Source organism: Petromyzon marinus, chromosome 38 (assembly GCF_048934315.1).
Source record: "Petromyzon marinus isolate PM22_M1 ecotype Great Lakes invasive population chromosome 38, UKy_Petmar_22M1.pri1.0, whole genome shotgun sequence".
NCBI classification, from domain to species: Eukaryota; Metazoa; Chordata; class Hyperoartia; order Petromyzontiformes; family Petromyzontidae; genus Petromyzon; species Petromyzon marinus.
Window position 1 is genome coordinate 7,797,245 of NC_133704.1, and position 27,135 is coordinate 7,824,379.

The 27,135-nt window shown below is 44.8% G+C and overlaps 1 protein-coding gene across 7 annotated transcripts in view; it reads left to right on the forward strand.

Moving 5' to 3' along the window:
* Positions 1-27,135, forward strand: part of ACACA (acetyl-CoA carboxylase alpha) — a 231,114-nt gene that overhangs the window by 157,411 nt on the left and 46,568 nt on the right. For all 7 annotated transcript variants that reach the window (XM_032967726.2, XM_032967729.2, XM_032967724.2 and 4 more), the window contains 3 exons: positions 2,954-3,050; positions 8,981-9,077; positions 16,023-16,158. In XM_032967726.2, the coding sequence (XP_032823617.2) occupies positions 2,954-3,050; positions 8,981-9,077; positions 16,023-16,158 (330 nt within the window). The remainder of the gene's footprint in view (positions 1-2,953; positions 3,051-8,980; positions 9,078-16,022; positions 16,159-27,135) is intronic.

The window sequence follows — 27,135 nt, forward strand, 5'->3', positions numbered from 1 at the left end:
AAGGGACGATGGAAGGGGCAATATACCATCAAATATTGGGTGAGAACCTCCTTCCTTCAGCAAGGGCATTGAAAATTGGTCGTGGATGGGTATTCCAGCATGACAATGACCCAAAACACACGGCCAAGGCAACAAAGGAGTGGCTCAAGAAGAAGCACATTAAGGTCCTGGAGTGGCCTAGCCAGTCTCCAGACCTTCATCCCATAGAAAATCTGTGGAGGAAGCTGAAGGTTCGAGTTGCCAAACGTCAGCCTCGAAACCTTAATGACTTGGAGAAGATCTGCAAAGAGGAGTGGGACAAAATCCCTCCTGAGATGTGTGCAAACCTGTTGGCCAACTACAAGAAACGTCTGACCTCTGTGATTGCCAAACAAGGGCTTTGCCACCAAGTACTAAGTCATGTTTTGCAGAGGGGTCAAATACTTATTTCCCTCATTAAAATGCAAATCAATTTATAACATTTTTGACATGCGTTTTTCTGGATTTTTTTGTTATCCTGTCTCTCACTGTTCAAATAAACCTACCATTAAAATTATAGACTGATCACTTCTTTGTCAGTGGGCAAACGTGCAAAATCAGCAGGGGATCAAATACTTTTTTCCCTCACTGTAGGTACGCAGGTAAGTAGGTAGGTCAGGAGGTAGGTAGATGCATGAAATTCATCAGCTTGCAATATTTGTCTCCTTACAATGCTCTGATTCGTTTGCATAATGTCATGGCTGGGTTTCGATTGCGTGCTATCCTGTATGAGCAAAGTCTTTTTTAAGAGGTTTTTTTTATTTAAAATCAATGGTTCCGTTTATTTGGTCACTTCACGAGAGAAGTCCGTTAAAGCCAGTGGCTCGTTATGCGACTCGGAACCGTTTTCCTAACCGTTGTCATCGCCACTGCCCATCAGATTGGTCCTCTGTCGACACCCTCACCGCCATCTCGTTACCCGGGCCGAAAATGTTCTGCGAATAAAAAATCGTTAACGTTTCTAATTGGGCTCCCTCACCACTTCCGTGACTTAGACACGGATCTTCAGCTGATGTTAACCCCCTCACGCCCTATTTTCTGTGTGTGTGCTCGACAAAACGGCATGTGTCGTGACACCGTTCACACTAAAGCGTTGATGGGCAATCGTTGCAGGCAACGGTCACTGACAATGTATATACTCCATAGGCAATTATGGCAACTTGGTAAAATGGCATAGGTTGATTGAGCTCTCTCTCTCGCGCTAATTAAAGCAGAGTTTCTTTAAAACTGCATGAAATGAACAGTCATTGGTCTGCAGAGCACACAACCTAGGGTAGTCATGTGACGATCCTAGGGTATTCACTGCCATCCCAATTGCACACTAAGAGATGTGGCAATCAGAGGAAGTTCAACATACATACAAGAGAAGCCGTGATCAGATTTGTCCATATTTAGGAGACTACATTATTTGACAATATAAATTTGTGGAACAGCTGGGGGTGTATCGATGCATCGATTCATCAATCATGATTGATTCTTAAGCTCATGATGCATGCACCCAATAGTGTATTCGAGAATCAATCTGTATGATTAATGAATTCATATGCGAATAATATGCTAACTTTACATTTAGGTGAATGGAGCACAAAACGGCACTTGCTTGAAACAATACAAAACATGGTGGCAAATACTGGGAAAACGAATCCACTGTCCCAAAATTGTAACAATTCATGGAATTACCGTGCGATGGGGTTTAAGTGAATCAGTTCATCCCGAGTGGCAACCATTGCCGATGACGATTGCACACAACGATTTCCCCAAAATTGCCCTAGTGTATCACGTCTTCGAGAGTTTGGGGTCGTGACCCAGACCGGGGTCATGGGGTCTGTGCTGAGTGCTGGGAGAGCAGCACGTGCAGGCACGTGCGATATCGATGATTTGATAAGCTATTGACGCTGAAGAATTGAAGCGAAGGCGATATGATATCTCGTTATCACGGATATCGAATTTTTTTGGGGGGAGTGGTATGTTAGTCCTTGGTCTGAGCCACAGTAATTCCCAGCGATGCATTCAGCCGCAATTGGTGCCGAGTTTATCCACATTCCAATTTACTGTGTAATTTACAGCCCCATATATGTGACTCCACTGCTGGATGAAGGCCTCACCGGGCCATGTTGTTCATCAGTGCAGTTAGGTGAATTTGGGGAGGTGGGATGATAACCCAAACTGATTTTGATATCTCTCCCCACTTCTCCAGCTGACCTTGAATCAATACGTTTTTTACAATGTATTATTTTGTTATGATCAAGAGAAACCTCTGAGAGAATTTCCTTTTGTATAGGGGTTCTTGTTTGAAATCTGTTTATTTAAAGGCTGCCTTTTAGGTTTGATCAACACATTGACCGCGCGTAACCTTGAGTGCTCATTGTTTCATAAACTTCGACATTTGCATGACAATTATCGGCGTAATTTAGTTTAATCTGCCATAATTTTTTATTTTCGTTTTACTATTTAATTATCCGTCCATGCATTTGCAACATTTACATGATTGTGTAGCTACAGAAAAATCGTGTTTAAATTAAGTGTTATTTCATTAATGTGGGTGGCAGGATGCTGATGTGTGCCAACAGACGTCAGCTTATTGGCAATTCGCTTTGTTTGTCTCTTTAGCTTCTTTGTCACGCCTCCTCCTTTGCCCCCCACCCCGTGCAAGTTCAGACTTAAGACATTCCTCTTTACCTCTGCTTTATTGCTGCTGAATTTGATCCTGTTTATATGGAAGTAGTTTGCTCTCTTCCCCATGCTTTGCTATATATTATACTGTTTTGACCATGGCTGTTGCTGCCAGTCACGTGCCGCCTCCTGCGGCCTACGATTGTCCCGTAAAATATTTAGTGAGAAATTGAGCCTTGCTGACACCCACGGATGGATGGGTGGGTGACATGTCTCGTTCCAAAACTTGCGTTGCATTTTTTTGGTTTCCGTCCCCTTACAGCAAACAAGGAAACGTGGCAAAGTGGCTTCTTCGACCACGGCTCCTTCATGGAGATCATGCGACCCTGGGCACAGACGGTCGTCGTGGGACGAGCCAAGTGAGTCGCCCTGTCACCTCTCGCTCCTTCTCTCGTTAGACCATGGGGAGGCCGTTTCAGGTTAGAGTTTAGCCCAGTTTTTTTTGTCCTTTGGCACATCCTAGTCGTTGCCTGGGGAGGGTGGGGGACTGTGCTGAGTCAGGCTGTTGTGGGTCAGGAGACACGAGTCGTTTTCGCACTGCAGCAACAGAGCCGCGTCGCTGACGTTGCACACAATGTGCAACGTCAAGACGCAGCTGACACGGTGAGACTGTGTATTGGTTGACTCACACAGACATTACATGCTGTCACACACATACTTTTTTAGTGGCCCAAGGCTCTGACTGGACACCGTATTACTCATGTCCTTTTAGTTCTGATAATGTTACACAAATTGAAGACATCGTTATTGCTGTCCCTGGCTCGGCTTGGGCACGAGCTAGATTAAGAGACCAGCGTAGCACAGCTTGATTGTTACTCAGCTAGGTAAATTGCTCGTGGAAAAAATCCCCCTTACCATGATATGCATCTGAGCAGAGCCAGCACGGAGCCATATGTACGTACATATGTTGAACTTCTTACGTACGGTGCTAAATAAGTTCAACGTATATACATACATATTTCCCAGCGCTGGCTCGGCACGGATGTGCCAGTGGAAAAGGGGAATAGGTTGTCAGGTGTCTTTGATATCTGGACCATGGTATTGCGGTGGGAGGCAGTGGGCACAAAAATGTTTTAAGGAAGGACTAAAGAAAAGGTAAGGTGACCGAACATATTGCTTGCCACATAACCTCCTTTGTGTATCATTCCAGCATTAATAGATGCTCAGCATTTTCTGGGGACCTTTGTGTGTGTGTGTGTGTACACACGCGTGCGTGTGTGTTTGTTTGATGGGAAGATTTTTTACATTGTGATGCCGGTGAACATGGTTCGATTCCGAGGTACAGACTATGCCATTGGCAATTTCATTATCTGAACCAGATATGAGCATCCTCTAGGTCGCCTCAGTCTATAATTAGGTGCAAAAGCATTGAACAGAGGTGAAACCAATTGTACTCCTTGTACGAGTGCAATTGGTGCCCAGCTGTACAGTACAGCCATGGCGTTTGAATTTTAAATGTATTCCTGCAATTTAACAGTTCGGCAAAAGTAAATATGCACTTGCAGACAAATACATAAATGCTACGTAAGTATATAAAGAACCACACCACAGACACACAGGCGCGCATACATTTTTTCACCCCCCCCCCCCAAAAAAAAAAAATCCCAGCAACTGAAAGTCATTCTCTTATCACGGCGCCCTTTGATGTGTAGCATTAAGGACAGCACTGCTGCGACTTGATAAAAGATGGGCGCGCATTGCAGCGTTGCGGCTCTCTCCGACTGCGCATTAAACCCCCTTTTATCCTTTGGCTCGCCCGCAGAGGACCTCCAAACGGCGTCATTCGGAACGCATTAGGAGCCGCCGCTCAAACCGCGCCAATCGTACCCCCTTTGTGCGCGCGTGCGTTTTTAAATTGCCTCATCACAGGCAATTACCAAGCTGCTGCTGCTGCTTCCTCCTCTCGCAACAACAAACCCCGAGCCGCAGCGCTTCTGTTGTCGCCACATTCCGTTCCCTTCCTATAGCCCCTAAAACTCCCTCGTTCCTTCTCCACGGCCACTGCAGTGCCAGCCACTTTGCTGCTTTTCTTCTAGAGACCTCCGCTGCTTCTGCCACCCCCCCACCTCACAGACTCCCGCCGCCACCATCACCCACCTCTCCATCCCTCTCTCACGTGATTTTGTTTTTCCATTTACTGCACATCTGGAACATTATCTCCATTTCAGAGCAGATATTTTGGTGCTGTCTTCTCACCGTCCTTTGTTGCCTTTTGTGTGTGCGTGTGTGTATGAGTATTTTATTTTTATAACTCTAGTTGTCGCGATGCAAGGTACGATGATGGCGGGCGGCCAAGCGGGTAGGCGGTGGTTTGGGGGAAAATTTGGCACGGGCGATTTTAGCCATGGCGAAATTGCTCAGATTTAACTTTTCTTTATATATTTATTTCCTTTTCACGTAATTTTGTTTCTCTTTTTCTGGAGGCGAGGGCCAAAATTGCAGCATCATCATCATCACCATCATTGCACGCGGGGTACGCCGCTGCCTTTGAGGGCCTTATTTCGCGTGAGTCGGCATGGCCGCATCGAGGCCCGCAGGTCGCCGTGTCAGGCATAATGGGGCCATTAACCCCTGTTGAGAGGGGGCCTTGCCTTCTCTCCGTCCTTTCCCTGCCATCCGCCTGCCGGCAAAGCTAACAGCACCTCATAGGGCTATCTTATTGACAAATGGGATCTGGGAAAATTTCATCCAAACCTGGCTCATATTATGTCTTAGATAGGTAGTTGATGTTTGTTTGGGTGGTTTTTTGAGGGGGGGGAGGGTTGAAAAGAGCTGAGAGAAGGGTTTTTGAGCTTTCAGTTGTGGGTGCGGCGTTTGGCTGTGTTTTGAGCGTTTTGATGGTGTTTCTGTGGTGCCGGAGAAGCCTTGGTCTTAGTTTGATACCAGAGTGAGGTGGTCAGCATGTAGGAAAGTCTAATTAGTCTTAATGCTCTTGTTAGTAAATCTTGCAGTGGGATATTTCTCCAATTTAATGAATGAGTGTTTGGTGATTGTGTGTGTGAGAGTGATTGTCAAAGTGCACCTGGCCTGGCACAGGCGCCATGGTGACGTCACCACCACTTAGTGGTGATTGGCAGCTGTTGTATTTATATATATGTGTGTGAGTGATTGTGTTTATATTTGGGTTTATGTGTGTTTGAATGATTGTGTGTGTGAGTGATTTGGTATGTGCACGTGTGCTAGTAATTGTGTTTGTATTTGTGTGTTATGTGTGTGAGTATTTTTTCGTATGACTATTTGTGTTAGTCGTGTGTGAGTGATTGTGTGTGCATGCATATGTGTGTGAGTGATATATGGGGAGCAGTAGTGCAGCAGTTAACACTCTGCACTATGAACGTAGCAATATGAGTTTGAGTCCCGCTCATGGCCAACACCAGTGACGATTATCTGAACCGGTCTTGGGGCTCCCCTAGGCTGACTTAGCCTCAACTGAGTACCTAGTGCAGTATGTAAACATCACCACTGGGAAAACAAAGGCGATCAGGTGTGGTGCTGACCACCCATGCCCTCATGTACTGTGCCAGCCTTCATAGGTGCTCGCTAACAGCACTTTCCTCCAAAAGTCTGTTATGTCAGGGATCTTTGTGTTGTGTTATTGATCATGTGAGTGTGTGAGTGAATGTGTTTGTATATTTATGCTTTTGTGTGCACATGCATTACCTGCCCATATTCACAAAGACATGTGACTGAGAAATGTAGATTAGAATTTAAAAACATAAACAACTCAATTCTGAGTACCACAAATTCCATTGTTCAGCACCCAGGTGTACGCTGTGAGATGCAAACAACGCGAAATTATGTTAAATAGTAATTCTATTAAGACTTTGCACAATTTATAGCTGTAACCACGGGTATAGTATGTACATAGATGCACTGTTATGATGGCAAGACCACAGTTAATATCCTACCAACCAACCAGGTGTCTCAGCGGTAGAGCAAGTGGCTCGCAATTGGAAGGTTGCGAGTTTGGATCCTAGCTGGCGGTTGACTCAGCCCATCATCTCTCTCAGGTTCAAATACTGAGTACCACTTTGTTGGAAAGTTAATAGTTATTGTCCTGTGGAGGGGCTTGCCCTCACCAACAAGAAATCGGAATTTTTACCCATGGCTCAGGGCTGTGAACAGGAGATGAGCACTGTCCCTCAATGCTCATTTTGAGCGGGAAAATCTCTGACTTTTTCGACCATCTCTCCCACGATGCGTTCAAGGAAAATAAATGCCCTTGATGCCACCGTGCCCGTCTTAATTAATCATACGCTCTGCCTCACGGAGTTAGTTTCTTGCTGAATACGAGTATAGTATTACGTACCGTCAGCATGGACATGAGCATTATTCTGGTCCATCATCCAGCCCCATGACAATTATAAATGCCCAACATTCGTAAACGACTGCAAACGGCAGCAAAATGACAGGAGCGATGTGGATCTCATTATGTACAGTGCATTTACACAACGTCGCATATCCGACAATCATGCATCCATCCTGATCAGTTACCTGCCCACACTCCAGTGCATTCTTTGCGTGTGGTGTAATTGTAAATTTTCTTTAGATGTTTACAGATCAAACTTTTTCACACAGTAACGTTTTCTCAATGTGGATTTGCTTACTTCTCTTACGTTGGGTAGAGCATTTCTCCATGTTCAAAGTAGTTTATGTCTTACTCTTGTCCAGCCACCTACTTGAGCATGTTGCTGGAGCTGCCATTTTCTTTCGACATTCACACATCCGTCCTCTTAACTTATCCGCACTATACCTCAGTCCCCAGGTATATGCGATGTTGTCCAGTTGTTTGCATCAGCTGTTGGATTTCGTTGTTGGTGTTGTAATTTATTGTTGGCCATTCTGTGTCCTTTAAATTGGAGGGGACATGGGGGTGAGAAATAGCTGTTTTTGTGACGATAAATACATTTACGAAGGGGCTCAAAACTCATAAATTGTTTCCCTGCCATCAGCATAGAATATTCTGTGCATGCCACTAAGCCTACAGTAGCAGTTGTTGCGGCTTGTGCAGCTTGTATTGTGGGGAGGAGGGGGGGGGTAAAGAATATTCAGGAGATGTCGCGCAACGAAGTCAATCTGTGCATTTTTGAGCACGGCATATGCCGGTTTAATTCCGTCAGCTATTAAAATTACATTTCCATTAAACCCACCAACTGCCTAATAGACCCGGGCGCAGTGGCACTGTGGAAGGCCACTTCATTGCGCTAATGCAGTTCATTGTTTATGTGACACAGTATTCTTTTTAATGAATAGTGTGTGTGTATATATATGTGTGTGTGTAATGATATTATTTTGAAAGAGGGAGAGTTGGCAGAGAACAAACTTTATTTATGAATAATTTATTTGGCATTTTTTTATTGTTATGTTTGTGAAAAGTAAATGAATACGTTTAGTTTCACACATCATATATTGTACTTTGCCATCAAACTATTCAGAGTTCTTAAATTCCTTTTTACCATTTGACTTACGTGTGTGTGGTGTGTGTGCACGTGCATTAGGTGTAAACTCTTCCCTGGTGATTTGATTCTTTTGCGTCCCATGTTTACCATCTCATTTGTCCTCTTTACTCCTTTGTTCTCTCTCATTTCTATACATGTATCTGCTTTCAATTGCCTCAATGTAACATAACCAAAATATGTGCCTCTCATTAGCATAAATCATAACATAACACCTTCGGTATTCAATGCATGTGGTATGAGAAATTTCATGAATCGATGCATCGTTACTTGCCTGATGTAGACACGTATGTGTGCGTACGTGTATGAATGTGCTTTTGTTCATGGGCATGCCTGAATGCACAAGCACACGTGTGTGTGTGTACCTAGAGTGCATTTGAGGGTGCATGCTCACATATATGCCTGTGTACGCATAATAACACTTGTATTTCACTATGCATAACAACACTCGTCCTTGTGCATTTGTGTGAGGACATACGCTTGCGTATAGCGTAGTTGGTTAGCGCATTGTGCGATGAATGTGGCTATCCAATTCGATTCCCGCTCATGGCTAACATCAGTGACAAATATTTGAACCAGTCCTGGCCCTCCCCAGGTCGTTGACTCAGCCTTAAATGAGTATCTGGTTTGCGATGTATAAACATTGGCACTGGGGAGACAAAGGCGGCCGAGCAGGCGCAGACAACAACACCGTCTCATGCATCATGCCAACCTTCCGAGGTGCTAGCTCACAGCACTTGCCCCAACAGTCTGTATGGCTTGTACGGGGGATCTTTGTGTATCAACACTCATCTGTGCGTGTGTGTGTGTTCATGTGTGTTCATGCAACGTAGGCTTGGAGGAATCCCGGTGGGGGTCGTCGCCGTGGAAACGAGAACAGTGGAGCTGGCGATTCCGGCTGACCCCGCCAACCTCGACTCGGAGGCCAAGGTGAGACGCAATCGCTCGTGGAGCCAGGATCACGCACGGGGAGGCAGCATCACTTGCACACAGAGAGAGAGGGAGAGAGTGTGTCACAGGCACACAGACAGGCGTACAGCAGCACACCGGGGTTCAGTGTAAAGATCACGATGCACGAGGGCAATTTTATGGGAGTCTCGCTGCCAACTGTCACCAATACCGCATACTGTAGGTCAAAGCGCCTCTCTTTCCGAGTCTTTCTCCTCGTGGCTCGACTTTGGAATACCCTCCCATGAACTGTTTTCCCAAGTTCTTAGAACCTTGCCAAATTCAAGAAATGCATTAACTCTTATTTATTACACCTTCGGTCATGCTGCTTGCTTGTTGTTGGCTGCTTGGCGTTTTGGACCTTCGGGTCTGTGCTCAGCAACTGATACAAAAAACTTCGTACGGCAGCAGAGTTTTGTCCTGCCAATGACAACCGGGTATGCTGAAAAGTGCATTTCACGAACATTGATTGGTCAACAGAACGTACAACCTCAGGTAGTCATGTGACTTCTGTCTGTGATCTGATGGTAAATTGGCATTACAGTTTCCAACGGTACAGATCAGAAAATGGTGCGGAGACTATTTATGGAAGCAATTGACCTCAAATTTCCATTGATTTTCACGGTCTTTAGTTTGGCTCAGTGTCAGGGATTGAGTATTAGTTAGGGCTATGGGTTAGAATTTAGGTATAGGATTACGGATTTTATCTTGATTTAGAGTATAGAGTTAAGGTTACTGGGATTTGCTGTACTGGTTAGGGTACGACTGAAGGTTATGGTTCGATTAAGGGTTAGGTCAGGGCTATCTAAACTGTTTCCCATAGGTCAAATCCTTGCTGACAACTCGTTTAATCTGGGCCGTGATGCCACTCAAACTTAAAAATGTCCTGCTGCAGCTTCGGAATTAAAAATAAAACTCCTATCTCGCTCTCTAATAGCGGTCTTCTGAATACATATCCTTTCTTTCTCTTATCTCTTTTCTGAATACATGTCACTCCTATAGCTATATGTATTTATTGCATGTTTGTAGCCTGTGGATCTCAGTATGTTAATAATTTCAGCAATTAATTCCAAAAGTTTAGACATCCTTGGGTTAGGTATTAGAATTCGAGCTAAGGATTAGAGGTAGGGTTAGGATTAGGTATTAGGATTAGGGCTGAGAGTTAGTATTCATATGGGGGCCAGGGCTGTTGTTAAAGTTCGATTTAGATATTGGTGTTTGGCTTTGGGTTAGAGTTAAGATCTTGGATTAGGGCGAAGGTTTAGGCTTAGCCATTAGGGTTAGGACCACAAGTTGGAATATGTATTAAGGTGAGGGCTTTTGTTAGAGTTGGGGTTAGGGATAACTACTAAGATTAAGATTTGGGTCTGGGTTAAGGATAGGATTATGGATTGTGATTAAGGCAAAAGGGTAGTTTAGGATACAGAGCTATTGTTAGATTTAGGGTCAGAGATAAGGGTTAGTTTTGAGGTTATGGTCATGGTCAAGAATTAGGGCTGGGGTGTAGATATGCAGTTATATTCAGGGTTATATTTAGAGTTAAAGTGAAGGATTAGTGCTAAGGGTCAGAGTTGCATAAGTCTATTTGCCATGCTGTCTAAAAATGTATCTGTACTGCTTATTGTTGTGTTTAATGTTTGCAAGCTGTTACATTTTCTCATTACTCTGACAATCTGGCTGCAAATTTTCTCTTGAAACTGCCGCCTCACTGCCAGTGCTGTCAGAACTCACTTGGAAATGAGATGTAAATCTCAGAGGAATATCCAGATTAGAATAAGGTTTTGAAATATATATATTTTTTATCTTGGCTTGGGTTAGGTGTAAAGTTTGGGTTAGAGGAAAGAGTTTTAATTCTTAGCACTGGCATTATTGCAGTGTGCCAATTGATAGCTTTGCCTTACTTGATTTCATAGATGCACCACCACTGTGCCTTAATCTGTAGGCTATCTTAGCGCATACCGTTCTGCCAATTGTGTAAGGTTTAACATTAAAATTTGAAGTGTGTATTATTTGAATAATTTCTGGTATTAAGGGGCACAATCTGCTCTCACATTCAATTCAACTCTCCCCCAACTCCACACACTGAAAAAGTTTTGTTATAATTTCTCCATACATTTGCCCCCGTACTTGGTCACATCCAAAGTAATGCCCCTGGGGATGTGAGTCGGTACAGTTTGCCATAGTAGCTTGGCCGGGATTCCGATGGTAGATTTGCTGGGCCAAGCCAGCACCAACCAGGTGATGCAGCTCGCTTTTAGCGGGCCTCGTGATTCTCTCATCGGATTCCTCCGGTATAAATAAGAATTCTGATTCTTTCCTAAGAGAGCTGCACCCTTTCACCTAGTCCACCCTCTAGGAAAGTAATTAAGTCAAGATAGATACAAATGCGTCAGTGGTGTCTCTTGCTTTTGTAAATTTCAGGACCATGCTTTTATAAAAAAAAATCCAGAATTATTCTTGAATATCATATTATTTCAGGAGCTGCAATGCATGTAAATATAACAGTCCTTAATAAGTCATATCAAGAAGCACTCTGGAGGCGCAGGCTGTCGACAACTTTGATAGGGCAACCTAACCCCAAGATTTGCAATCACTTCTGGCATTAATAAAAAGAGTGGATGGGGGAGGGGGGTTGGGAATGAGTAGGGAGTTTAGCTCAAAGAGTGACGTGGCTCTTGAAGTGGTAGTAGGAACACAGCGGAAGTAAGCCCGTGTTTATGAGGCCCTGTTTAGACAGGCGAAAACACATACATACATAGAGAGACAAACACGAACCGCACAGAGAGAGACAGACACATAGATAATTCAGTGTTTTTTTTTATGTGACACCAACACCGGATGCAGTTTAACGAAACGCCCAGGAAGAAAGTTTACAATCAGAACCAGTTTAATCCAGCTCGGTTGATGAAGGGCACTTATTTGCTGTTGCTAATAATTATTTTAATGTCCTATCAAACGGGGGGCTCCGAGCGATATTTTTTTGGCAGTCACTCAACGTGAGTGTTTGCGTGTGAATCCTGCAAACCTATGCTTCACCGTGCGGCAGCAGCAGTGGCGGTGGCGCATATAAACATTGTTTGTTTCTGTGTACGTTTCTGGGATTTTTGTGGCACATTAATAGCGTTGTTGGAGTTAGATGGACTGATTAAATTAAGCACCGATTCCAGTGGTGGTGTGCAAACATTTAGAGGAGGGAAAACCCTTCTGTAAGAAACTCTAACCTAGCACTGCTGGGTCACTAATTGCCCAACAGATGGCAGCACAGAAAGTGGGCACACGAACCCATCTGTGCAAACTTTTGAGTGTTAACTTGCTACAGTTTGCTTCCTGCGTGAAAAATAGTCCTTAACATTAAATTGGCCCATCATCCCATTGCAAGACATGCCTGCAAAGGCATCTTCAGTCACAGGCCTACCTGGATAAATCACTGACATTGTGACATGAAATAATCATAACTCTAACCATAACATGTTTTATCTTCATGGCAGCACATAGCTTGCTTTGGCTCACAGATGAGCCATTGTGAACTCAACATTTGTCTGTTGTTCCCATTACTGTTGTAATGAGTTCAACTGAGTCGCAGATGCACTTCTTGGAGGCAACACATGTATTAAAACCAACACACGGGGTACTACCCCTTAACACATTAACAACCTATGGTGGTGGACCACCGGGCTAACTACTCTAATTACACTGGAGTTAGCTACGACGGACCGGACCCCGGCCTGGGTCCCAGTTCACGTGTTGGTGACTCTTGTAGGACGTAGAATGTAGAATGTAGATTATTCAGGATGAACAACAGCAGCTGGTCCCTCTCGGGGACCCGGCTTTTTTCCTCTGTGGCGGGGCTGGCTCCGTCCTTCGCCACGACCACCTTCTAGAATCCTCTAGCAGGTTCTCGACCTTGACACGTGACCACCCCTATCCCCCACCTGGGGCCCCTGTGTAGACTTTACCGGTCACATGTCCTTCGGGGTCAACCAGAGTGCCATGGCCATTATTAACCTCATTCCCATGGCTGGTACTCTCGCACCCTATCCTGTAGGGGTCGGAGCGTGGTGCCACTCAGCACTGTCGGACAGCGCTCACCGAGCCCCCCTAGGGCCGGTACTGCACCCTCATACACGTGGTGCCCGCGATAACAATACATTCCCACGCCGTGCCTCTCGAGAGCTGGCATTGCACAGTGACATCTGCGATGTCACTACACTGTGAACTTAGGATGTTCTGTAATGCATAATTCTTACTCTTACTGTAAACATCGGTCCCAATCTGTAACCAAATCCTTGAAACTAATACTTATTCTAACACAAATCCCTTACCCTAATTCCAACAAATTAATCGTCAGTTAAAATGAAACCGTAATATGTTTAAAACAATTTTCCACAAAATAATTGACAGATGAGACTGGTGATGAAATGGCAGCTGAAAAAGAGAACGTGCCCACATGAGGATGAGTACAAAGGAGATAGAGCAATTAGAGATTTTCATGTGCAGGAGTGAGATAGATTATGGCTTCGTAGGGTTATTGCAGATGAAAATTATGTTAGGGAGGCCTTCATCCAGCAATGGATGACTGATAACGATGGTGCAGATGATAATGATGGTGAACTGTCATTTACTTATAAAGGAGAACCTCATAGAGCATTGAATTCTCTTTTTGGTCCTGCGTTGGGATGTTTAGCTGATCCCTGGACATGTTAACGCTCAGACAGCATTACCATAATTTCATTAACTGACCGGTTTATTTTGCCGAGCAAGCCGCACGGCTCAGCCAAAACGCCCGGGTACAGGAGGGTTTCAGACAGAGGCATTGCCATCTCCTGCACCCTCTTCACTATCGGTGTGTGTGAAATTAGAACGACACGACTGTGCCGGCAAGGCCGAGCAGACAGATAAAATTAAACGTTCGATTTTGCAGCACCACTCCAAGATACCCACCAAACCAGTACAAATCCGAGGTTACAATTTCTTCTAATTTCCCCCAAGTTTATCCCGATAATGCAAGAGACAAAGTATATATTTGCATCTGTTGCAAAGTAGTCCAACCTTTTTGCCTTAGAGACAGGCCCATGGAAGCAGATATCACAGAGCTACCAATGAGATCCCCTCAAGTGACCTCTGGTTCACACAGTATGTGGTATCACTTACCCACCAACTGCGCATTACAGTAATGTTCGTCACGTGACATTAGAGCCAGCTGACCACTACTTGAGAACTCGGTTTAATCGCAGGTGGCTGAAACCTGGAATCCCAGTGATGCCAGCTCAGTCCTCTGACCTGTGACCTCTGAGCCACCCGACAGCCACCACCTAGACGAATACAAAACATAAAACAACCCGCTGTGAGATTTAGCTTCGCCGGGGTAGGAGTCTGTTCCAAGAAGACTTAGCGCAGAGCCCAAATGGCTGTAAAGCTAAACGTCGTGTTACGAGGCTGGTTTTATTTGTGTGTGTGTGTGGCACCCTGAGAACGATTTTTCTGAGAAAAGCCAGTGCGATTCCCGATTGAGATTAAAACGGTACATGGCCTACAAGGGGAGTTTTCAGAAATAGATGGCAAGAATAGCAGTTGTTTGCACACAAAAAAACAAACGCGGAGTTAGTAAGACTGCAGTGGTGGTGTTGGTGGTATTGGCTTGCTGATAGTTGTTGAATTCAGGCACACCATTACATCTTATGGGATCTCAATGACTTACAATCACTTTATAACGGCTCTTTTCCTTTGCTGTCAACTCCCTGCTTCAGTTCAAGTTCAAGTTCAAGACCTTCCTCTTTCCCTTCTGCTTGTGACTGATAGTACCTTTCTCCCTATAAAATAAATATGCCCAATGTTTATGGGCAGCGAATTGAAATGGGAGCACATTTTGACACTATGTAAATCCAATTTGCTATGTATTCTACGACTTTTGCATTCTAAGAGATTGTTACATTCCAGTGAAAGCCACAATGATCCAGAACTTTTTCAGGAGCATCTTACTTTGAGATTTTTGGCCAATAATTTTTTGTTCAGTATTATTGTTGTTGTGTGTGAGGAAACTGGGAGTGCCAGGAGAAAACCCCATGCAAACAAGCAGTTAAAACTCAAAGCTGATGTGCAGATTGGTCATCAACATGCTTGCTCGACTGCCACGTACGGGCACCACCCCATTGCCCCATATGTCAGGTGACTCAAATACACAACGGCTGAATCTGTGTATGATCCACCAACTCTTGCTTCCACGAGTTGATGAATTTTAGGCGTGAGTCACCACGCCAAATTGAGTCATGCAGGCAGAGATAATCATTGCATCTACGGTGGTGAGTTTTGAGGAGCGGTACAAGCGCACTGACATACTTTGAGTGGGATGGAGGTCACACACGCATAGACGTGGCTGATGTTGTCTGAAAAGGTAAAATAGTGGTATTCATTTTGTTCTGAAGCGCTTTGTTGAATATAACCCCGTGCACTTGTTTAGTGTTGTGGTGGAGGCAGGTGATATAATTCTGACAATAATGCAAAAAAAATATATCTGGAAAAGCCTCACTTAATACATTGGGATATTCGTCAAAGATGTAATGAATAATTATAGTGTTGGGGTGGAGCTGCGGCACAGAGGTGCACACTCACACTATGGAACCCAGTGACCTGCATTCAATTTCTGGCCGTTGCTCGCATCAGTCGTGAACGACGTCCGAATGAGTGCTGGGACCCTTCTTCACCAACCCCAAGTGTGGCCAAACAACCCTCGTGCTCGACACGGTGGTTATTCATCCAGTGGTGGATCGACAGAGGGATGTACTTATTTATTATTGTAATTATTATACTTATTATCCAGGCTGAAGCCAGCTTAGATTATAAACTCTAACCAGATCGAGCACATTCAGAGGAGAGTCTGTACATTCACCCATGCTGCCGGACTAACGGCCACAATCGTGTCCCTCACAGATCATCCAGCAGGCGGGCCAAGTATGGTTCCCGGACTCGGCGTACAAGACATCACAGGCCATCAAGGATTTCAGCCGGGAGCACCTCCCACTCATGGTGTTTGCCAACTGGAGAGGCTTCTCAGGCGGAATGAAAGGTGAGCTGTGGGCAGCAGGCTTATAAAACCTCAGCTTCTCCCCACCCCTGACAATTTGGTGAATTGCCACGAATCACTTCGATTCAACTATCGTTTAGTTTGTCTTGATTTTTTTACCGCCTCTTCTCTTCATGGCTTTTATGATTATAGCAATAATACAGATATTATAAATGCAGTATAAATAACGTAACAAGCTGTAAATTGGCTGAATTTGGCCTTCGTGGAAGTCGCGGGATTTTATTAAGAAAACGGATGCACCGGGGAGCACCGCAGCCCCTCAATTAGCCTGGTGTTTCAAGGACACACTCCATTGTACGAAAATTCTCGTGCCGTTTTGACCCGAGCCTTTACAGTGATGAGATGCTGCCGCCGCCGCTCCGCGTCTCGTTGCGGTAGACCGGCGACGGCGGCGAACCTCGGCGTCATCGTAAAGCGTGCGATTCGCACCTTGAGTTTCTGCACCGTAAATTAGGGGCCTCCGTCGAGTGCGTGAGCACTCCAGTAAGGAGATAAATAAATAGGGGCTCTGATCCCATTGAGGAATGTGCTGCGGTATTGTTTTAAATTGACCTGAGCGACCTTTCTGAGCAGTTTGATGCTCGGAAATTAAATCAACGTGTCAAATGAAGGTTATCGCCAAACTAATTGCCAATGCACACGGAGCTTTGCACTGTCAGTCCTGCGCTGGCAGGCTATTTAAAAATTAAGTGGATGAAAATTAGAACTTATTCCAATTTTTCACCAGTGCGCCGCGTTACGTCGCAAACAATTTATTAAAGAAATAATAATAAATTAAAGGAAACTATTTTGGGAGCGAAAATAAAGAAATAAAGTAGGAGTGGCGTGCAGCATGCTGTTTGAGGATAGGCTGGGGACTGTTAGTGTTAGTTTTGTGCGTGTAGTTATTTATTTATGAGACGCTCACTGTGAAGTGGTCGTGACCTTATTTCAAGTTTAAGAGGTCATCGCGGCAAATGCCATTTATATCACTACATCTCGCCATGGCTTCCTTCCTTCTGCTAGATTTCAAAGCAGTTGTACAGTCAACACCTAACCTCCATTGTCTGCTTTTACAGTGTTATCAAACTTATATAATTTTACAATAAAACGCCATGGTCTATCCACTTTTGGATGAAGGCCTTCATATGCTATCTCTATCTCATCCAGTCTTGTGATGCCACAATTTATATCACTCATGTATTTGAGTTTATCTCACTATTCTGTCTCCACATTTTTAGGCATTGGATATTGAATTCACATTGCTGCCCTTTGTCATTGCACTGCTGGATGAAGACCTCCCCATATCATGTCAGTCATGGGGGCTATTTGACCATGCTCATCACGCTGAAGTATGGCCAATGCAAATATATGCCACAGAAATGTGTGCACTGCTCTAGAACCTCGGCCCCTGAGTTCGATTCCCGCCAACAGCTAACATCAGTGGCATGAGTGCTATGTCTATGTATCTTGACACCCTGGTGGACACCCTTGCAAACGAGATAGATATCCCATCTCAAGGGATTATCCAGGCAAAGTATGTTGTTAAGTAGTGAATTATCTTCACCTGTCCAGGGTTGTTGTCCCCTTTTTTCAGCAACTCACACTAACCAGCATGGATTAAGTATCACCAAATAACCCCCATAACCTATAAGGAGGCCCTCATCCAGCAGTGGATTGACACAAAGAGCTCTACATGTACAACCCACGGGGAGGGTGAGGGTGAGGGGCACGTTGGGCGGACAGTCGGCGCACCTCCGAGGCAGCGGGATTCGCCCTGCGTGCGTGTGTGTGTGTGCGCGCACGCGTGCATGTCCTTCAGATGCCCCCGGCACCGCACGGCAAATAACTTGGCACATTAATGAGCTGTGACCGACAGGAGCCGAGCGGGAGGGAATGCACACATGCACGCCCCTGTGCGCACACGTGTGTGCGCACGTACGCGTATATACAATACTTGGTACACGCATGTGTGCATACACACACGTACACATAAATGCTGTGTAGTGTCTCGTACAGATATATTGTAGAGTACGTGCATGCATGGATGTACAAACAATACATGGTATAATACAAATGCAATGCAGATGTGCATATACACAATACATTGCACACATGCAATACATATCACACACGTACATGCATGTGCATGATTACATGGTACATACATGCAATGTATAAATTGTGTATATGTATAATACACGTGGATATACACACAACATTAAATATAATAGAGGCCGTAATCCAGCAGTAGATAGACAATGGTTGATGATGACATACATTACACAGCACGCACGTTATTGGAATACACAGCAGCACACACGTACGTGTATACAGTTGACAGCACATACAATACACAAAGATAAATATCCCCCGTATAGCCTTAACAGACTGCAGGGGCAAGTGCTGTTAGCGAGCACCTATGAAGGCCGGAATGGTACACGAGGGGGTGGGTGGCCAGCACCACGCCCGACTGCCTTTGTCTCCCCAGTGGCGATGCTTACGCACCGCACCAGGTACTCATTTGAGGCTGAGTCGACCTAGGGGAGGCTCAGGACCGGTTCAGATAATCGTCACTTGTGTTGGCCATGAGCGGGAATCGAACCCGGGTCGCTGGGTTTGTAGTGAAGCGCGCTAACCGCTACACTACCACTCCCCACATACAATACATAGTATATACACACACGCACATTGCAAGGCACAACCACATAAGGAAACGCGGCACACATGCATAAACAACACACACTCAACGTGCGTAATTGCACACTCCTGAAGCACACACAAACATCACACATTTGACATGCATGTTTGCACCCACACACGTGTGCACATGTACAAACATATGCAATACACATATAACATACATACCATGTATACACACATATCTTCCTTTATAGACCATAGGGGCAAGTTATCTTCACGAGCACCTATTTGGGCTGGCGTCTCACAAGAATAGGCATTGTGGATGGCACCACACCCAGCTTTTTCTCCCCTGTTCACAAAATATAATTAAGGCTAAGTCTACCTCGGGAGGCCCAGTACAGGTTTAGATAAAACTTGCATATATCCCTGTTTACTGAGATTATTTAAATTGGTTTTACACATCAGCTTTGACGAAAATATTTCAAGAATATATCTTCTACAGGGATGGGTTTATAATTCACAATATTTTTTGAAATATACATTTCGTGTTGGTTTTCATAATACAGGCAGGTTAATGAAACTGGATGCACTAAAGCAGTTTATTTGCCCCAATACAAAAGGTTTAATACTTAAGAGTACAAATATGACAAAAATGCAGCACCACCATCATTAACACAGCCATACAAACAGAATAAGTGTTTGGTTCTGCAGTGACAGTCACAAGAACAATGTCGGCATGTTTGGACATAGCAACGAAATTGGCTCTTTTAGAGTCGACCTGGAGGGGGGGGGGGGGCAGGATCGGTTCAAATAATCATCGCTACTGTTGGCCGTGAAGAGGAATCGAACTCAGGCCGCCGGATTTGTAGCATGGTCCAGCTTGCGAACTGTACACACACAACAACAAAGACAAAAATCCTCCATATAGCCTTATCAGACTGTTGGGGCACAAGTGCTGTTAGTGAGCACATGTGAAGGCTGGCACGGCACCGTGCCCAGCCTTATAGTGGCGATGTTTACACACCGCACCAGGTACTCATTTGAGGCTGAGTCGAGCTATGAGAGGCCCAGGACCGGTTCAGATAATCGTCCCTGTTATTGGCCGTGAGCGGGAATCGAACTTGGCTCGCCGGCTTCTTAGCGCAGTGTGCTAACCGCGACGCTATACCGCTCCCCATATGTCCACACATGGTGAGACATGTACACTGTCGGAGACACACGGACAGACACCCTGGGGCTGATGGAGGGGTGTGCACGACCTCACACACCTCCATCACCCCCTGGGGTGGCCGCTGCCTCGCCCTGTTATTATCGGTGCCACTGTGGTTGCTCTAATGCCGGGCAGGTGGTGTGAAGGAAGTGGATGGGGGGGCACACCCCACCCACCCCCGCCCTTGTTGTGTTGTGGGATTTCCATGCTTCATCACCAACCTCCACCCGCCCCTTTCTCAGTGATTAGATGAATTGTCACGATTCTGGTCACAATTTGATTCAAGAATCGATTTTAGTTGTTGCCTTGTTTGTTCTGTCTTATCTGAACTGTTCGTCTCGTTTGTACTCTCTCGTTTATTCTGTTTTCTGTTATTGGCTTTCTTGTTTGGCATGACCACGAGTTTAAAGGGAATTGTTTTTGCATAAACATGCGTGAAACAAAAGTGTAGTCGTAATAACTTACACGCAAAATTCCATTCAGATAGTGTGAGCCTAAGAATATATTGCAATCGATCGATTGATAGATGAATGCAGAACGGTGGACATGGTGGAGTGCAAGGGCGGATGTATGGATGCATTGAGAAAGGAGGGCGGGAGTGAAGGAGGTGGTGAAGAATGAAAGTGTTGAAAGGCTGAAGGGAAGTTAGGGGTAATGGGATGGAGGAAGGTGAGGAGTGATGGGATACATCAATGAAGGAGATGGAGAAGAATGGAGGGGAGGCTATGGGTAAAAGGGATGAAGGAAGGCAGTTGTGCACGATGGAGGAATGAATGGATGGAACAAAGGGTGGAGGGAGGTGGAAATGAATGGATGGAGTAATGTACGGAGGGGTGAAGCAAGGTAGGGAGGGATGAAGGGAGTGTAGGGAGGGAACAGCAAAGGGAGACAGTGAGGGAAGCAGAAAGAGAGGGAGGGACTGAGAGAGGGAGGGAGGGAGCCGCAGGGAGCTGCAGGGAGGCGGGGAGGGGTGGCGCCCTGGAGCCCAGAGCTGATAACGCCAAGCATCAATCACCGGTTGCTCGTGCTCCGCTTGCCTTATCTAGCCGAGCCAGACCAGTGGACGGTTACGGGCGAAATGGGAGGTGTGTGCTGAGGGGTGGGGGGCGGGAGTTGGGAGCGGTGGCGTAGTGGTTAACGCACGGCACGAACCCAGCAACCCGAGTTCGATTCCTGCTCATGGCCAATATCAGTGGCGAATATCTGAACCGGTCCTGGGCCTCCCCAAGGTCGACTCAGGCTCACATAAGTACCTGGTGTAGTGTGCTGATGTAAAAATCAGCACTGTAAACATCAGCACTGGGGCGACAAAGGTGGCCGGGCGTGGTGCTAGTCACCCACCCTTTCATGTGCCGTTCTGGCCTTAATAGGTGCTCGCTAGCGGAATTTGTCCCAACAGTCTGTTACGGCTATATGGGGGATCTTTGTTTTTTCTTGGGGCAGGAGTTTGGGGAGGGGGGTTATGGAGGTGGGGGACATGCAGTGGGGGCGGCAGGAGTGGCAGTGGGGATGGGAAAGGTAGGAGGTTGATGAGGTGGTGTTGGAAAAAGGGGGTGGCAGGAAAATGGAATAAACGTTTAAAAATATAATTAAGGTTCTGCGTTGTCAGTGGTGTGTACAAGTAGAAAATCACAAATCCGTAAAACCACAACCTCCTTCGTCGTTAACACTGCCTTATAAGATAAACTATATATCTAACGATATTAAGGCAGTCAATCTTTCTGCCTACTCTTTTCTCAGAAGCAGGGCCATTGCCTGAAATGACATTAGGCTCATAATGATTTTGTTCCAAGGCAGTGTTAATGACGAAGGTGGTGTAGTTTTAACACTGGGAAGGATAGAGGACAGGATTTAGGGTAATGAGGGTGTGTGTATATGTGTGTGTGGTATTGGTGTGTGTGTGCAGAGGTTCAACATTGGCACAGTGGTTCACATACTGCACGACAATTTCTGGCCATGGATAATATCCTTGGGAAGTGATACCTAAATCTGTATTAGGCCTCACTTAGTTTGAATCGGCCTTAAATGCGGACCTGATGAGGTGATTGAAGATCAGCAATGGGGAAACAAAAGTGGCAGGGCATGGTGCTGGCCACACTACTCCTTCACGCGGCATACTGGCCTTAATAGACGCTCGCTAACGGCACTTGCCCCAACAGCACTTGCAGTGGATAGCCCACTGCGCTACAAACCCAGCTACCTCAGTTCGATTCCCACTCAGGGCAAATAGCAGTGGTGAATATTTGAACTGGTCCTGGACCTTACTTAGGTCGACTCAGCCTTAAATAAGTAGATGGTGCTTTATGTAAACATCAGCTTGAGGGAAAAAGGTGGCCAGGCGTGATGTTAGCCATTCTTCTTCTCATGTACCATGCAAGCTTTTTAATGTGTTCGCTAACAGTACTTGCCCCAACAATCTGTATGGCTATACAGGGGATCTTTGTCTTTATGGGGTGGGGAGGAGAGAGAATGGTCGGGAGGTGAGAGAGTGCGGTGGTGGGAAGAGAGACCGACAGACATACAGAGCGGTGCGGTACCGGGGGTAGCGAGGGAGAGGGGGGTGATGTGGCTAGGGGTGGGTGAGCGGGGGTTGGCTCAGAGGGTGGAACAGAGAATATTATTCAAGGGAGAATCGCTGGGCCGGGGTGACCCTCCGTTAGGTGCATCGCGACGGCGTAAAATTGAAGATTGTCCACCCGGTCGGATGGATGATGCACTCAAGCATTCTTCTCATGCCCTCTGCTGCTAATGCTGCCTTTAAAAGGCATCGCTATCGTTTGTTCCTGCAGTAGGTGTAGGTGTGTGCATATGAATATGTTTGTACATATTCAAAATGTACACACGTCCAAAGAATAAGTAATTGTTCTGGCACATTTATGATTTTTTTTCAGAATATTTTAATTCTTCTGAATTCAGCGTTTGTTGCTTTTGTATTGTTTGTATTTTCTTTGAATTCACTGAAATATATTTTTTATTGTAGTTTTTAGTTTTGCGCCACAGGTCCTGCTTGCCAAAGAGATTTCTGTCACATTGGTCTCACCTCGAGTCTTATGGTTACTGATCACTATGCTGTTATCACCACATAATGCAAACCATATATAACTTAATCACATACATGTAATATTATACTCCATAACCCTTACTAATTATTATTGCTTTATAGATCTGCTGAAGCTCCATACAACATTTTTTTGTGTTGTCAGTAAAAAAATATATGGTTTTTTTTCACCACCAAATATATAATTAAATAAAATAAATTGGTCTATTGGCATATGGGCCTGCTTCGCCAATATTTATAGCTGCATTTGTTTAACCAGCCACATTCTTGGACCGGTTTCAACTTCTTTGAGTCTCATCAGAACTGTGTCACCTATTAGATTATCGCTCCTCTGGGTTCCGAATGCAAAAAAAAACGCTGCTGGGAAATTTTGGTCTTCAAGGTTAATTAGCAAAATAAGTTAAATGTTATTTAATTTTTTGTAGTGAGACATTACCTTGCCCTCTTATGTGTTATGTAAAGTACTAACTTGGATAATTTTCAGTTGAACGTTTGTTGAAAGTATTTTTTTGTTCTTTCTTGAAAGTGCTAATCATGTAGATGAAACGTGTGTGTGTATCTGGAATGCACACGTAGCTTAATTGTTATAGTGTTCACCCCACAATCAGAGTTAAAATTCCGGTCAGGGTAGGATGGGACAACTCAGTCCACAATCATCATCCTTACATGAGTGACAATGTGTACCACTTGTGGCATGTCAACAGTGGTCGTCCTGTCGATAGATTGGCTCCTCCGATAGAAATAAGGAATTGCCACTTGTCAGATCAGGGCCTCCTACAGAGCTGAGCGCCATCCGACTGTTTATGCTATGGCTTTATTTTTTTGGCTTCCCTTTTTCATCGTCAAATGTAAGGTGGCACTTAAATTGGGCTCCATCTAAAAAACTCATCATCACACCATTACCAGCTGTCGAGACGTGTAACTTACTCAAACTCGTGTATTATGATGGGTGATCATAAAAGTTTTGAAAAATTCAAAAACAGGAATGTGCTTACTTGAAGCCTGCCTTCTATGATGGTTATGGTTTGTTCATATTTCTGCTTTTTATAGTGTGATTTGCAAGCACACCTCAGTTGTTACTATGACCAAATATTTTTACAGTATTACCTCAAAATGTGTCTACTCATTCAAGTAATCGGGTGGTGCTCATTCCAATTGGTGGAAATTCTATGTTCCTATGACAAAAGCCAATCTTTTCATGGGCTTTGTTTACAAAATAACTATAAAATTAGTAATTGTATGTATTGCGTTGAATGCACTGAATCCAACCGTAACCCTGAATTATGACAAGTGAAATCGCCTGTTGGTGAATTGTTCCACCCTTAATCATCACTACCATATATTCTTGGGTCTTTCGGTAAAGTCACGTAGATAGGTTCAAAGAAAATAACAAAAAAATAACAAAAAACTACACTACTACATTCATCAAAAACATCATGTACATATGTTTTGCCCTTTTGTCATTCCACTGCTGGATGAGAGCCTCCCCACATTGGGGGTTATTGAACCGTACATCAAGCTGGTCAGTGCAGATTGTGAATGCAGGGAGCATTGACGCGCTTGACTTTCGTTTACTGCCCACCATGTAGCCCCACAGCTTTGTGACAACATGTTTGTACATGGTGGTCACCCATTCAAGAACTATGCATGCTCAAATCTGCTTAGGTTCTAAAGTATGATGATATTTGGTCACAGGAGATAATCATTGTCACCACCATTACCATCTTAATCCTCATCACCACTACCGTCACCTTTTTTATCATCATTATCAGATCCACCATTAGCATCAGGACCATGACCAACACTTCCACCATTATCATCACTATCATTATCATCATCATCACCACCACCATCATTCTCACCCCCACAATTATCACCATCACCATTATCATCATCATTGCTACCACTGCCGCCATTAACATCACTGTCATGAATGGCGCTGTTCGCTGTCAGAAGGCGAGTGTTTTGTGCTTGTGTTCCAAGCGTTACCATAAATAATTATCACCTGTACTCGGCGGCCATCACCACATTGTCTCTGCCCGTCGCTCAGCCGCCACCGTCGAGACCGCTTTACTCATGGCTGAGCACAGTGGGGCGCCGTGCTTTTAAAATTCCCAATTGAAGAAGAATGTTGTTTATTCAGCGTCATTAAACACGAGTTCATGGTAATGGGGATGCACGGGGTCATTGGCACACCTGGCTCGGAGAGCCGGCTTGCAGACAGAAAACATTTTTAAAAAGCGTGAAACTCTACAAGACATCGATTTTTTGTCTTGTCCTTTGTAACCTCTCCACTAACCTCCATACACCCCCCCCCCCTTCCCCCAATTACCGTCAGCCTTTCCATCCACTCACTCATCCACGCTTCCTCCCCAACACACCACCCCCTAGCAAATATACCTTTTGCTTCGTGACATGGCAAGGTCAATGATGTGAGTGGACGGATGGGATGGAAATTATAATTGTGGATGGGTGGTGGAAATAATTCTAAAGAAGCAGCAGAGAGAAGAGCAGTACCATTGAAAATATAAAATAATAATGTTACAGTTCTACACTTCACTGAATCAATCTCTTAACCTCTCAACACTCTGACCCAGGCTGGCTCTCTACACCCCCCATCACCCACCCCCACCCTACCCGGCCATCTCATCAGCTCTAACATTCATACAAAGTTTTAGAGGACGAGCCTTATGTAACTCATTATAAATGTTTTTTGGGTTCGATCGCGTAAGTATAAACGTGTCAAAACCCTCCCACCACCCGACACGGCCAATCATTAAGTGACTTGTCACGTAAACAAAACGACAAATAGATCACTGCTTCAGTCCACCGGCGTGTTGAAGAGTGAGCCCACAACATTTACAATTTGAGTAGTACGACGTTTCGCTGGTAATTACGTCCAGCATCATCGGGCGATTTTGCCAGAATAGTGGTGGAGGGTTGAGACACATTTATAAATAACGCGATCTAACCCAAAAAACCTTTATTATGAATAATATTGGTCGCGAAAGCCTACGTGTGAAACTGAGCCTTATGTAATTCTAACATGTAAAAAATTGGCGTTTTTTTTTTATTTAACCGTCCAAGAGCACACATAGTGAGATTCGTAGTCTCTTCTTCAAGGAATTCATGAGAGCTGGTGGAAGTCGGATGTTTATTGGTTTTGGGAGGGGGCATCCTCAGTGTTTAGAGTATTACATGATATATTTTTAACAACAAGGCAAGATCTTACTGGGACCAAGAGTCTCTTTTTACAAGGGAGGCATGGGTTTAAATAAATAATATACAGCCATTCATCAATCCACTGCTGGTTGAAGGCCTCCCCACATTCGTGTCGGTCATGGGAGTTGTTGGACCGTACTTTAGGATCGGCGTGTATGGTGGCAACGGCAGTGGTGGTTGTGGCGAGGCATTAATTTCTCAACAACTGCGGGATTTAGCAGAGGGAAGGAAGCAATGGCGAAGTGTGGTGGCATCAACCGCATTGTCTGTAATGACCACTTGACCACGACTGTGTGAGTTGTAAGTTGACCAAAATTAGCTCCAGACTATGGCTCACAATGGCGCACACCTATTAGGAAGGATGTCGTAGTGGAGCTTTGGTGTACGCTTTTAAAGGAGGCGACACGCTTCGCAGAGCTTCCTGCCCAGTAATTTGCCCGCAGAAATTTTTGGGCAGCCAGGCTAATCGAACAACTCGGCTTGTGAAAACCGGCTCAATAGCAAGTGCATAGAACACTGTGCTCCCCCAGCCACTTATTACGAGCTATCGCCCTGAATCGAAATGGTCTGAGTTAGAACCGTGGTTAGTGAAGCGATCGCCATTGAGTGACAAATGAGCAAAGCGGCTTTGATATTCGTTTGGCATGTAACATTTCACATCCTCCCTCATCTCACCCCTCTTGCAATTCGATAAGTTATCTTTTATTTGGGGTCATGATTCAATTCAATAACTGATTTTGTTTACTTTATATTTCCTTATTAGTACTGTCTATCTCGTTTGCTCAGTCTGTTAGCCTAAAGGTAAGATTTGCATATTTATTTTATATTGTTATGAACAGTAACTGGT